The sequence below is a fragment of the Mytilus edulis genome, chromosome 9, assembly GCF_963676685.1.
Source record: "Mytilus edulis chromosome 9, xbMytEdul2.2, whole genome shotgun sequence".
NCBI classification, from domain to species: domain Eukaryota; kingdom Metazoa; phylum Mollusca; class Bivalvia; order Mytilida; family Mytilidae; genus Mytilus; species Mytilus edulis.
The window spans coordinates 51,554,094-51,568,813 of NC_092352.1; the positions used below are offsets into that span (position 1 = coordinate 51,554,094).

General features: G+C 32.7%; 1 protein-coding gene across 1 annotated transcript in view; it reads left to right on the forward strand.

The window, feature by feature from the left end:
* The window catches only part of LOC139490036 (uncharacterized), a 194,490-nt gene that overhangs the window by 139,230 nt on the left and 40,540 nt on the right, over positions 1 to 14,720 (forward strand). Inside the window, exons 19-20 of the mRNA XM_071276888.1 lie at positions 6,824 to 7,075; positions 8,029 to 8,273. Of these exons, the coding sequence (XP_071132989.1) occupies positions 6,824 to 7,075; positions 8,029 to 8,273 (497 nt within the window). The remainder of the gene's footprint in view (positions 1 to 6,823; positions 7,076 to 8,028; positions 8,274 to 14,720) is intronic.

The window sequence follows — 14,720 nt, forward strand, 5'->3', positions numbered from 1 at the left end:
TTACACTATATAGTCAAAACAGTATAAAACCGCCAATCCAATATGATACGAAATGATAATCACGATGGTTTTTGTCTTTGAGACGACCCATCCATTTTACCTGTAAACTGTAGGTGTCATTAGTCGGTGTCGAGAGATGTTGAAAAGGTCTAATATGAACATACTTATGTCGATCCACTTTTTGTTCAGATATATAGAATCAAATGTTTAATCTAAACAAAAGCAATTTAATAGCAGGAGCGGGATATGAGAAAGAGGACAATTATTTCAGAACAATCCACCAATATGTGATTGCGTTTATAAAACTTTTTTAGGGTTGACTTCAACATTAACCTACGATATCTTTTTCAATAGCTTTTATAATGTCTTGTAGTTGTGAGTAGAAGTCAATTTATTTTAGTGGATCATAACATGAATAAAATATTATCTTCAATGAGAATGATGTTAGAGCAAAACTATTTTAGCACAAGCAACATCGGTCGGGAAAACAGATAATACGTATGAGGGTAATAATTCTCTCTCGACTTTTCTAGCATTTGATATTGACCTTTTTCTTGTGAAGACGAAAAATAACATGGCATCTTTAAGGTGTTAAAAATTTGCTGTTTGAGCTAAAAACAAACCTACAAAGAAAGCAAACATACTTATGCATAGATAAAGGATAATGTGGTATGAGTGCCAATAATACAACTCTCGATCCATGTCATAATGTTTAAAAAGTTAATAATTACACGTCAGAGTAAGGCTTTCAATACAGACCCTTCGATCCCGCCGAACAATCGAGCTATCAAGAAATCCAAAATGATAAGTGCAAACAAATGTAAGCAGGAAAACCAACGATCTAATCTATTTTAAAGAAACACTTATGAACCACATAAACAATCGACAATTACTGAACATCAGGTTCATTACTTAGAACAGGTGCAAAGAAATGCAGCAGTTTTTTTTTACAATAACAAATATTTCTATTCAATCATTTCTTAATATTGAATTTTTAATTCTTATTTATTAGCATATCATTTAGGATTTTTATATCAATTCTACTTTTTTGGTTCTTTTCAGGAAAAAAATGTTGATCTAAGAAGTAATTGTTTAGCATTTTTAAATATTTTTTTTAATTTTTAAATATGTTTTTAACTGTGTATGTATTTAATGAGCATGAGGTAAAAGTGTTGTATATGTTTTTTAAGGCAGGAATCTAATATATGTTTTATGCTGATTTTATTTGATGTACAATATCACTGTGTCTAAACCACACCGGCAAAATTTGTTCGGACTCGATGGTATCTAACATCGGGCACAATGACGGAACATCAATAGACAGAAGAAAGATAGATTTCTCTTTATTTTCTTATTTTTTCATGATATCAAAGAATATATATACATATACAACTATTTTCTATTGTGATATGCAATATTTTCTACAACTGTTCTATATGAACGGAGAAATAAGTAAAAATGCATGTCAAAATGACGAATTGAGTGAATCTTGCCTCGAAATTGTTTAATTTCTCGTTAAATTGTTCATATTTTACGGAAAGAAAGGTACGGAAAGATAGATACTGACCCGAAGATTGCAAATTTAGTTATTATGAGCATCTCAATACTTGTATATCTGTGTATGGAACGAAAGAAAAGGGTCATGTCAAATTAAAATAAACCGGTTTCGTCAATGTTGTTTACTAAACAATCACCCGGTTTCGTCTATATATATCACCCGGTTTTTTTTTTAAACAAACAAATTAATAAAAAGCAACGTTGACACGGATCTGAACATTGTCTTTCGAGAATTTAAATATATATTTATTGCAAAGTAAACTTGGCGTGTTAAAATCTATTTTAAACGGGCACGTTTGGACATAGGTAATTATGGTAATACACATTTCCTAATGAAAGGTGTATCCCTTATTTCACTTAACTTCAAACTAATTTAAATTTGTCAAAGAGGGGAATTTTGTACCATAATTGGCAATAAACAGCTGCGCCATGACCGCATGATACGCCCTTCGTTTTATGAGTGAAGTTGTATGCAATAGTCAGAAATAGTTTCTGAGATAGGGCGCACCATGTGAAAACCTCTATTCTTTTTTACAAAAAACTCAATAACTCTAAAATAAAAGTTTGAATCATCACCAAAAAGTATAGAGATCTTAAGATTAATATGAATAAGAAGTGAGTAAAATTTAAACAATAATCATAAATAGGTTTTGAAATACATCGCAATAAGTAACCTCCCTTTTGTTTTACCAAAAAAACATCAATCATTCTATTAAACCAAAATTTTAAACATCACCAAAAAGTAAACAGAAGTATAAACGATTTATATAACTAAGAAGTATGTAAAGTTTGATGTAGTTATAATACTTCGTTTTTGAGATATGGCGCGACATGTTAAAAACCCACATTCCTGTTTCACTTACATTTCCTGTAACTCAAAAAGATTTAATTTGATTTTCACTAAAAGGTTTACAGATCATTTGACCATTATAAGAAATAACTATGTTAAATTTTAAGAAATAAGATAAGCTGTCCTCAAGTTACGGTGCGACATGTTTATGCTGGAAAGACGGATAGACGGATAGATAGACGGACGGACGGACCGAATGACTGATAGATGGAGGAACGGACGGATAAAAGGACGAACGAACGGACATTTGGGCGGACAGACGGACAGACGGATGTTATAAGTCCTGTCAAAATTGTGACGGGAGTGAAAAAAACGCAAAGAAATGAAAAAAAACTCGTAATTAAAGGTCGATAAGTTTTATTAGGATATCGGCCAAGTCGAACTATTTGTATATTTTGTCTTCCTTATCATTTTTGCTATATAACTTTTATATATATTTGAAAAAAATGTATAGAAATCGATGAAAAGAACTTGAAATTCGTCACTTATCTCATGAAGTGTATACCGAATTAAAATATTGTAAAAAATAAGAAAACCGGGACATCCGCGAAATCGGATTATGTGAGTTGGATTATGTTTATTATTTACAAGAAAGAAATCGTTAGATCTGTGTACCATACTTGTATATGTTCCAGTCAAACCTTCTAACTTTTGACATATGCAGCTTTATACAAATAGTTCCAGTGGCGGATCCAGAACTTTTCCTAAGGGGGGGGGGGGGGGGGGGGCGCTGACTGACCTAAGAGGGGGCACTCCAGTCATGCATCAGTGATTCCCTATATAATCAACTAAAATTTTCCCACAAAAGGGGGGCGGTCCCCAGCCCCTCCCCCCTGGATCCGTCTATGAGTTCAAAACGCTATGAATTCGAATCACTATGTCTCGCTTGTTTAAAAATATCAAGGAGAATGGTTATAATAAACATAATCCAACTCACATAATCCGAATTCCCGGGTGTCCCTGTTTTCTCATTTCTTACAATATTTTAATTCGGTATACACTTTATAAGATAATTGGCGAATCTGGAAGACGTATAGGTTGCACGCCCCCGACCCCATCTTTGGTTGCCAAAGCTATATTGATTCATGTATTTAACGATTTTGTAAAGCAAAAAATAATCAAAATATTGTTCAACTCGGCGATATGTAAAAGCTGTTCGAATAATGTCCACTTTGAAATAAACTGAATCCGTCTGTCCGTATATATTGTCAAAATATATTGACTAACGTCAGTGTACGATCATCATAACACAATGGCGACAGTACAGACCCGTTTTTTTCTGTTTTTTTTTAATAATGTTAACAAAATAATTATTATTGAATTTTTTCGATGACCTGAGACTATTATACTAATTTGTACATAGCAGTATAGTTACAATTAGTGATAAAATAAATTCTATTTTAATGCATGGTAGTTGTAATCCTACTTTCATTTTCTATGTCGATTATGCATGCATATACATTTGTCTTTATATCAACGTTTATCCTTTAGAAGATTTATTTTTAACGATGATAGAAAAGGTTACATACTTAGAATGATTAGATTACTTATAAAGGTGCCCATCCTTTTGTGCGAGAAAATCACATATCAATTGTGTGTTTCGATTTTTAAGACCGTAAACTTCAATTTCAAGTTTAAACTTGTTCAACATATTGTCCCATAACTCATATAGAAAACGCATATTTAGAGAGCTTTAATCTCAATCTCCTGTTAAAAAATTTCGGAATGCAAAGTAAAATTAAAATATTTGTGTTCTATAAGAGTAGGAATTCAAGTGTTTGCTTATTATTTATTTGAATCTGAGACTTTTATAAATAATAAGCCGTTGTCCGGTGAAAGAAGATGTTTTCCAACGACCCACAAAACTCCTTTTCAACGCTGAAGTTAAATAATCAATTAAAATGTAATGCGATTATGATTTTTTTTATTTGACCAAACCGGGTTATGCATTGTGAAATCTATGACGAAACCGGGTGGTAAACATTGACGAAACCGGCCAGTTCCATTTTGACATAACCAATTTCTTTCGTTCTATACACAGAGATACCAGTATTGAGATGCTCATAATGACTAGTTTTGCAATTTCCGTGTCAGTATCTATCTTCCCGTACCTTTCTTTCCGTACAATGTAAACAATTTAACGAGACATTAAACAATTTCGAGGCAAGGTTCACTCAATTCGTCATTTTGACATGCATTTTTACTTATTTCTCCGTTAATATAGAACAGTTGTAGAAAATATTGCATATCACAATAGAAAATAGTTGTATATGTATATATATTCTTTGATATCATGAAAAAAATAAGAAAATAAGGAGAAATCTATCTTTCTTCTGTCTATTGGTGTTCCGTCATTGTGCCCGATGTTAGATACCATCGAGTCCGAACAAATTTTGCCGGTGTGGTTTAGACACAGTGAATATATTATGTATAATGTTAGATTGTGACACTATAATAAACTAATTATTTACTTACTTACTTAATATATAAATACCTAAGTAACCCAGGTAGCATACTTAGGGACCCTTTTCTCGGCGTCATTTGACCAGGGAAGAAATAAAGTGAGTTAAACTCATAATAGTTTTCCATACATTTATTTAGACAACTAATACAATTGTTTTACCTGATAAGCGTCAATGAATAAAACATAATCACTATCGTATATCCGGTTTACTGACTAAACATGTGTTGATTTAAACTTGGAAAACTGTATAATATGTGATTGAGAAAAATGAGTTATAATTTGAATTTGAAATTATTGAGATGTGATTGAAATTATTCTGTAATATACGTATGGATTATTAAAAGGATAAAGTAAAGGTTGTGAGCACTAATTTATTACGAAGCAAGATATATGTAAAATAATGTACTAATATACATAATATGCACCCTATAGATTCACAATCGATTGCAATAAAAAAAATATTGGTTTTCTTTCTGTATAGATACCATTTTGGTCATTACGTTCTTCCTAAGACACAATAAGATTATTATATATGAAATCGAACACACCTTTAGTTTAAAACAGTAAAACTAAGATTTGTCCATAAGGAATTCAGTTTGTTGATCTGAAAATCTATAATACTAAAATTACGAGGTCCAATATGTCAGCCGTCATCGGGTAAAAACGACAAATCAAAGAATTCAACTCTATATATAACTAATATAGGACAATGATGTAGATTAAAAATTACACCACTCCAGACCCTTTTGTTTTCCACATAATTAATATTGCCAATAATTAACAAGTTCCGGATCGAATCCGATACCGATACCAATAGTATATTCACCTGTTAGCTATTACCTTATCTGTACGTTCCGCATTTGACAGGCGTACCACCAAACGGTGTATTTAGGATTTTGCTATATACACGGGTCGTAATCAAAGGGCTGACACTACTAAATTCAATCATTGTCAAATTGTTCCCTATTGTAGTTTTATTCAGCAATCAGCAAGACTTTCTAAGATAACTAATATAGGACAATGCTGTTGATTAAAAAATACTCCATTCCTGGATAGCCAGGACCTTTTGTTTTCAAAATAATTAATATTACCAATAATTGATAAGTTCCAGGTCGACGGGTTCAAACAGAAAGATTTGAAAGCAGAGAAAACTTTGTATCTTATAATCGACATGACTTTATCAGATGACAATACTAATTACTAAAATAAGGCTTAGGCATAGTTATATACTTTAATTCAGTCACGGACCCGCGATATCACGGGTGTGTACTTGTATACTATATATCCGAGCGTAGCAAAGGTAATTTTAATTCGTTTTTCATTTGCAATTATTTCAACAGAGCCTGTACATGCTGTATAAACTGCAAATTCAGTTTAATTTTTTTCGATTTTGCATTTATTACGTCTTGTGCAAAAAACCCATTTAAGATAAGGTTTTATTGCATTAACAATAATTATTGTGTTTTGCGAATTATCTGTTTAGCGGTTTCAAACATTCGAACAGGCGCCAATATTCACCAGAACCTGAAGTAGTAGTGTAACATAACAACATAAAAAGACTCACTATAAATATAAATTTAAATTGCTAAACTCTATCAAAAAGTCAGAAACAACAACAAGTAAATTTACACTGAAAGAATAAATCTGATCTATGACACAATATAAATACAATATTAAAAGAGGGTAAATTTAAAAGTAAACCAGAAAGACAATGATAACTTTAGACAAAATGGTGAAATAAGAACAACGTACACAGGTAAATATTTTAATCTTGTTGCAAAAAGTACATGGAGTACAGAAATACTTTTTACAAAATAAATAAATTGTATGTTCATAGTACGAGAACAGAATGTGTTGTTTATACATGTTGAGATTTGCAAGATAAATACCCCATAAACTAAACTTAAGAATTAAAAAAATAAACATCGCCTGAAACCTTTATTTTGATGCAGAACTATAGGAACTGTTATTCCAACCATCAATACGAGTATTCAGCAATTTATAGCCAGAAGTCAGAGTGTCATACTTCGAAACTCTTCAGATACTGACTATATTCATTATGGAACAGATGTAGCAGATGGAAAGTGGCATTTTATGGTATTCTCCTTGGAACCTTCAGGAAAGATTAAAATATTCATAGACTCAATAAAGAAGACAGAATATGATCGGATGTCAGTTGCTTTAAATGTTCATGAATATCAAAGGTAAGTCAAGAAAAGACAAAATAATACATTTAACAAGGAGCATAATGATGCAGAATGAGAAAATTATACACCGTAGTTAAATTTGGGAAGTTTACACAATGTGGGTAAGTAAAACAGTGATACGTGCCGCAGTTTAATTTTGAAAAGTTTATATCACGTAACGACCGTGCCCAGAGAAAACCACCGACCTTCCATTAAAAAATAACTTTTATATTAAAAAGAAGATGTGGTACAATTGCCGCAGAGACAACTATCTACAAGAAACCAAATGATAATATATGTCACCGCACAGGATAAAACAATTAACAAAGCCCATACCGCATAGTAAACTAAGATTTGGTTCAATTAAGATTTGAGTTGAACGCACCTGTCACTTGCGGGTTTAGAAGTTACAATCGCAGAGTTGATACTGAGCGGCTAGTGATACAATAATTCTACTACTTTGATCATTCGGTCATCGAGGCTTTTCGTGACGGAAGAAGTAAAGATCTATTTATCTATCAATCAGTCAGCAATATACTTTCACATTGACGACACAATTCACATGCATGAAACAATGCGTTGTGAAATACTTTTGAATTTTTAAGAAACATTGAAAGAGCTGTTTTCTCTACAATTGCAACGAAACATATAATGTAAATTTACCTCACTAATCAACCGTCAATCGTCATTTTCAAAATAGTCACAAAAGAACATTAGATATTTTAATGCAGTGCTATCAGCGAATCTCCAAATGTACATAAAACATATCAAAAATGTCTGTATATAGTAAACTGTTACATTGTACATGTTGTACAACAATGAAAACCAAATCATAATGTTTGAGCTTTGTTTTATTTGGTTATGTTGTTTGTAATTTTTATTAAAATAATTCATTGGTTATTTGCATCACATAGTACCATCCCAAGGCGTGACCATAGCTTAAATGTTATCTCTAATAATTTCATGTTTAGTTGGCAAGTAATTTTGGGATCAGCAGATACTCTTGGTAGAACATCAAAACTAAGGATTTACAAGACGGTTTTCAATGATATAGACATATACAAGGCTAAAGACAACACAAGTCATTTGCCATCAGACCAACTGATACAAGGATGGACGAATATTAAACTGACCCGGTCTACATTTAAAAAAGTCCCTAGTGGGGCAGGAGATGACAATGTTTGTGATATAAATTTTCCTAATTGTCTTGATGAAGGTATGCACTAAGTAATTATTTATATATCCATGTAAAGTTTGCATATACGTCAGAAATTTCACTTTAGACTCGCTCGTAAAACCTTTTAATGGATTTCTATTAATATGATGGTTTATTAAAATCAAATCTTTTTCCGTTTCAAAACATTTTAAGCACTTTCATTTCTAATATAATGTATATCAACTCGTTATAGATACCAGGATTAAAATTTAGCATTTTCGTCAGACGCGCGTTTCGTCAGTGACGCTCGAATCAAAATAAGTTTGAAAAGACTAATAAACTTAAGTCTGAGGTCCGAAGTTATATATCTGTAGTTTGACAAACCTTCGTCAATACAATGGTATACAGAAGTTACAGGTAATAAATAGCACAGTAATAAATTAGAGAAAACATAATATGTACACTATTTACAAATATAAGTTGAATTTAGCCAGGAGAACACACACATTAATATGTCTTATAAATGTACATAGCTTTTTTAAAGATGATTGCTGGTTCATATTCATTACTTTCTTAAATTTAATTGTGTTTGGATAATCAACATACTTTTTAGCAATACGCTTTTGTCTTTCTATAGCAATAAATTTACACTTCATTACACAGTGGAATTCATCTCCAAAATATTTTAAGTCACATAGTTCGCATATTCGTTTATATCTGTGAATTTTTTTCCATCTTCCACTTTCTATAGGTAATATGTGCTTAATGAGTCTAAATTGACATAAGGTATAAATATCGAGGGGTTAAAATGTCTAAATACTTTTCGAATTCGAAAAATTCCTTAAAAAGGCGATAATTTAATGATTTCGAGTTCGTTTGAAAATCTGAGTACCATGTTTGTTTAAATTGATCTTGGAGAGATGTTCTTAAAACAGTTTTTAACCAAATTTCATTTATACAATTTTGAGTGAACCATATATAAGATTTCCATGAAACAAACTATACATTAATTTGTATGCAATTGCTGATAATTTACTGGGTTTGCTAAAAATCAATTTCGACCAGTATGAGATCATGCGAACTTTGATATCTAAACTTATAGGATAACGTCCTGATTCTCCATATATAACACAATTCGGGGTAGAAGATTTAAGAAGTTTACAAAGTTTTTTAATGAACCCTTTCTAATATATCATTATTTCCAAATCCCCAAATTTCACAGCCGTAAAGTAAAACAGGTTTAACCAATTTATCAAATAAAACTTATTGACAGCTTATTGATAAGCCATGCTTTCTCCCCTTTTTAATAATTTCATACATGGCTCTCGTCGCTTTTTCTGCGAGATGCTTTTTGTCTGCTTAAATTGAGCCATTTTTAGAAAAATAAGTCCCAAGATAATTAAACTCATTTACAATTTCTAAATCAGAATTACCAAAACTAAATTTAAGATAAACAGGTTGTCTACCACTGCGAAAAATCATGATTTTAGTCTCGTCTACATTGACTTTCATTTTCCAAACATTACAATATGATTCGATTTTTTCTAATAACAAATTAAGTTCTGTGGATGATTCAGCCGTTAATACAGTATCGTCTGCGTAAAGAATTGCAAACAGTTTAATATATATCTAGTTCGTCTTCGAGGGCATCTGATATAGTTTTTTTTTAACCTATCAAATTCCCTTTACAAAAGAAATCTTCCAAATCGTTCAAAAAAAGCGAAAAAAGAAAAGGGGGTAAATTCTCCCCTTGGCGTAGACCAATGTTACTTGGAAAATAATCAGATTTTTCACCATTGTATGACAAGCATGATTTAATATCAGCATACATGTTATGAATAATTTTATACATATAACCATTAATGTTATTTACTAGCATCTTATACCATAAAGCATCTCTAGTCACTGTGTCAAATGTTTTCTCAAAATCGAAAAAAGCATAGAACATTTTTTTTCTTTTTTAACTTCAAAATTTCAAATAAAGAGTGTAATGTAAAGATACAATCACAAGTTGAGTAAATATTTCGAAAACCACATTGATTTTCATTGAGTAGTAAAACTTCATCAGAGAACTTTGCAAGTCTGTTACTTAAAATAGCTGTAAATAATTTACCCAAACAATAGTGATGGGTCTATAGTTTTTAGGATCAAACTTATTATGTCACCCTGACGGAGGTCGGGTGACATATTGTTATTGCTCGATTCTTTTTATGGCACCCTCAACGGAGTTGGGGTGACATATTGTTATTGTTCGTTTCTTTTTTTTCTTTTTATTATTATTATTTTTATTCTTCCACACATTTTGTCCATACTATTTCTCAGAACTGGTCATACCAATGTTGATGGAACTATACCATAATATGAACCGCCATGTTAAGTTGTGCAAGAGACAGTGGAATGGTAAAAAATGGCCGCCGTTACCATGGAAACAGAACAAATGTGAAAAAATCCAGTTTTTTGTTTTGGTGAACTATTTGGATACTATTTAACTCAGAATCATTATATTTTAATACAATGTAGGTGCCCACTATATACAGGTGTTGGATGATTTTGGCACTCATTGGAACTACTATGTTGCCATGGAAACTACTCAAAAAGATTCAAAAATCTCAAAATGTTCCAAACTTAATGAAACTTCACAGTAACGATGAGCAACATTGGAAAATGTGGAATTTGGCGTTGGAATTTCCGAAATCGCTGTTGTTACCATGGAAACAATGCATAAAGTTCAAAACTTTGAATTTTTCACAGAACATTCTAGAACATCAATGTTAAATTTATTCTAGAGACATTAAATGGTATATGATTGTGGAGGGAAAAAATTGCAACGGGGGTTTGACTTTGGAATATTCAAAATGGCCGCCGATACCATGGAAACAGCAAAAATACAAAAAACTTCAAAATGCTTCAAATTTATTGAAACTTATAACAATTGTTGCTCAGCTAATGTAGACTTGACTTTTGAGTTTGGAATTTCCAAAATGGCCGCCGTTACCATGGCTACCACTCACCTGGCAATAGGGGAAGGGTGCCATCCGCTATTGCTTGCAATGGCAAATCTAGTTTTTATTTATAATTATTATTCCACACTTTTTTGTCCAGACTATTTCTCAGAATTGCATGGACCAATGCTGATGGAACTTTACCATAATGTTAACCCCCATGTGCAGATGTGCAATCGGGGGTTGGCATTTCCAAGATGGCTGCCATTGCCATGGTAACAGCAAAAATATGAAAACTTTCATGGAACATTCCAGAACATTAGTGTTAAATTAATTCTACGGCCATTAAATGTTATATGATGGTATAATATTATGGGGAGCACAATATGAAGCAGCAGTATGACTTTGGAATTTTCAAATGTTGCCATGGAAACTGTTCAAAAATAACAAAATTTTGAAAATTCTTCAATAATGTATGAAACGTTACGACTTGTAAATCTAGATGCGGCATTCAACTTTAAAATTTCCAAAATGGCTGCCGTTACCATGGCTGCTGTTTAGTGGCAATTGGATGACCAGGGTGACATCCGCTATTGCTTGCAATGGCAATAATACATACTCAAATTGAACGGGGTGGGGGTGACCCCCAGGAACTTCCATCTAATTTGATGTGATTCGTTTTATTGTCCCATACAAGAATATATATGGTTTAGGGGTGGGGATCTGGACCGTTTTCAAACAAGAGGGGTTGGGGTGACCCCCTAGGGACTTCCCTTTTATTTCATTTGATTTGTTTTATTGTCCCCTACAAGAATATATATGGTTTAGGGGTGGGGACCTGGACCGTTTACAAGTTTTCAAACAAGAGGGGGTGGGGTGACCCCCTAGGGACTTCCCATTTATTTCATTTGATTTGTTTTATTGTCCCCTACAAGAATATATATGGTTTAGGGGTGGGGATCTGGACTGTTTACAAGATAATAGGACATTCTCAAATTGAACGGGGTGGGGGTGACCCCCAGGAACTTCCATCTAATTACATGTGATTTGTTTCATTGTCCCCTACAAGAATATATATGGTTTAGGGGTGGGGACCTGGACCGTTTACAAGTTTTCAAACAAGAGGGGGTGGGGTGACCCCCTAGGGACTTCCCATTTATTTCATTTGATTTGTTTTATTGTCCCCTACAAGAATATATATGGTTTAGGGGTGGGGATCTGGACTGTTTACAAGATAATAGGACATTCTCAAATTGAACGGGGTGGGGGTGACCCCCAGGAACTTCCATCTAATTACATGTGATTTGTTTCATTGTCCAATACAAGAATATATATGGTTTAGGGGTGGGGATCTGGACCGTTTACAAGTTTTCAAACAAGAGGGGGTGGGGTGACCCCCTAGGGACTTCCCTTTTATTTCATTCGATTTGTTTTATTGTCCCCTACAAGAAGATATATGGTTTAGGGGTGGGGATCTGGACCGTTTACAAGTTTTCCAACAAGAGGGGGTGGGGTGACCCCCTAGGGACTTCCCTTTTATTTCATTTGATTTGTTTTATTGTCCCCTACAAGAATATATATGGTTTAGGGGTGGGGATCTGGACCGTTTACAAGATAATAGCACATTCTCAAATTGAAGGGGGTGGGGATGACCCCCAGGGCATCCCCCTATATTTCATGTGATTTATTTTATTGTCCTATAATCATTTCTGAAGACTGCATGTATCTATCACTTATAGTTTTCAAGTTATATTCATTTAAAAAAATTTGAAAATAAAATCCCATAGGGTTCTATAGTAAAACCCTCCCTGCTTTCTACCCCCCAAAACACCCCTTAATAGACCCCAATGCACAAACGAAAGAATAAATAAAAAAAAGAATCGAGCAATAACAATATGTCACCCGACCTCCGTCAGGGTGACATAAAAATAATAAGAACTGAGCAAAAACAATAAGTCTCCAAACTTTGTTTGGGAGACTTAATAATGTGGCGGGGTTACACATGTTAGCGGGATCCCAACCCTTCCCTAACCTGGGACAGTGGTATAACAGTACAACATAAGAACGAACTATAAAAATCAGTTGAAAAAGGCTTAACTCATCAGATGGACAAAAAAACAAGTGGACGTGGCCTGGTACTTATACATCCCGACACCAAAAGACATAATGAACAGATCTGAGAGTACTCGCAGTTATCTGACAGCTAGTTCAAAGCCACTAACAACTAATAAAAAAAATCATGCATCTAAGACTAAACTATCAATCCGTACACATCCAACATCCAATGGATTTAGTGTAAAGACGTCATAAATCTTCAAAATTAATATTCGGTTGTTTTGAATGTTCGCGTTGGTTCAAAATTTTCCAATACTCTTTTGTGTTTTGAGATCTTAGATTTTTTTAATTTTCGAGTCATATCTTTTTTATGTTTTATAATAGCCTTGTCCATGACCTTTTTATATCTTTTCTCAGATTCTTCAACTTTATTAGATAATAAAGACGAAGGCCTCGCCTTCAGTTTGCACTTAAATTTTCTATAATTCTGTCTCTTAAATTTATACTCAAGGTTAAACCAAGGTTTATCTCCCTTGTTTTTGTATGCTCGATTTTTCGGGTTGTCTAGTCTTTGTTCCTAAAGTTTTCCTTGCGAATTCTATAAGGATTAATCCGATCTCATTCACAAAAGAGTTTATCATGTTATCATTAATACTTTCCAAATTTACATTTACTAAATCATGTAATAAACTGTCTAGTTTTTCAAAATTTAAATTCTCTCTAAATTCAGGTTTCTTTTCGTGATCCCATTTATTAAATTTTTTATTTGATTGACTAGTAAAATTATTATGCTCAATCTCTTTATTTACAGATTGATTACAATTCAAACATATATACAATGGGCAATGTACATCTGAATACAAATGCGAAAATTCTAAAACGTTCAAACTAAAAATGTTTTTAATAAAATTAACATTACATAAACAGTAGTCTACTACACTTGCGTTTCTACATGTAATATTTCCAGTTCTATCAGTAGCTAGTCTTCCATTTATAATAAATAAACGGCTACAGTTATATAGCTCAAGTAATTTATTACCATAACGGTTTTTCCCTTTGTCTATACCATAACGATCTAAAGGTATATTAAAAAGGTTTAGGCTACATACATCATTAACAGATACACCTTCTAACTCATTATTTTTATCATTTTCGTCAGTAAAAAAATAATCTTTCTCACTGGTCGTACGGGCGTTAAAATCCCCGACCATAAATATATTTTCATATTTGGATGACAGTTATAGGTACTCGCTTTTAATTTCACCGAAAGCATCAGGTGACGAATAAGCAGTGTATTCTGGTGGCATGTACACAACACCGAGAATAACAACCCCGTCTTTGAATAATCTTGAAATCTTACACCATAAAACAAATTTACTATTTGTATCAATTACTTGAACATGTTGAATAAAGTCAGAAATATTTTCCCTAAACCCGAGAACAATACCACTGAATTTCACTCTAGATATCTTACGTCTATTTTTGGCTTTTATCTTATATCCCGGTATAC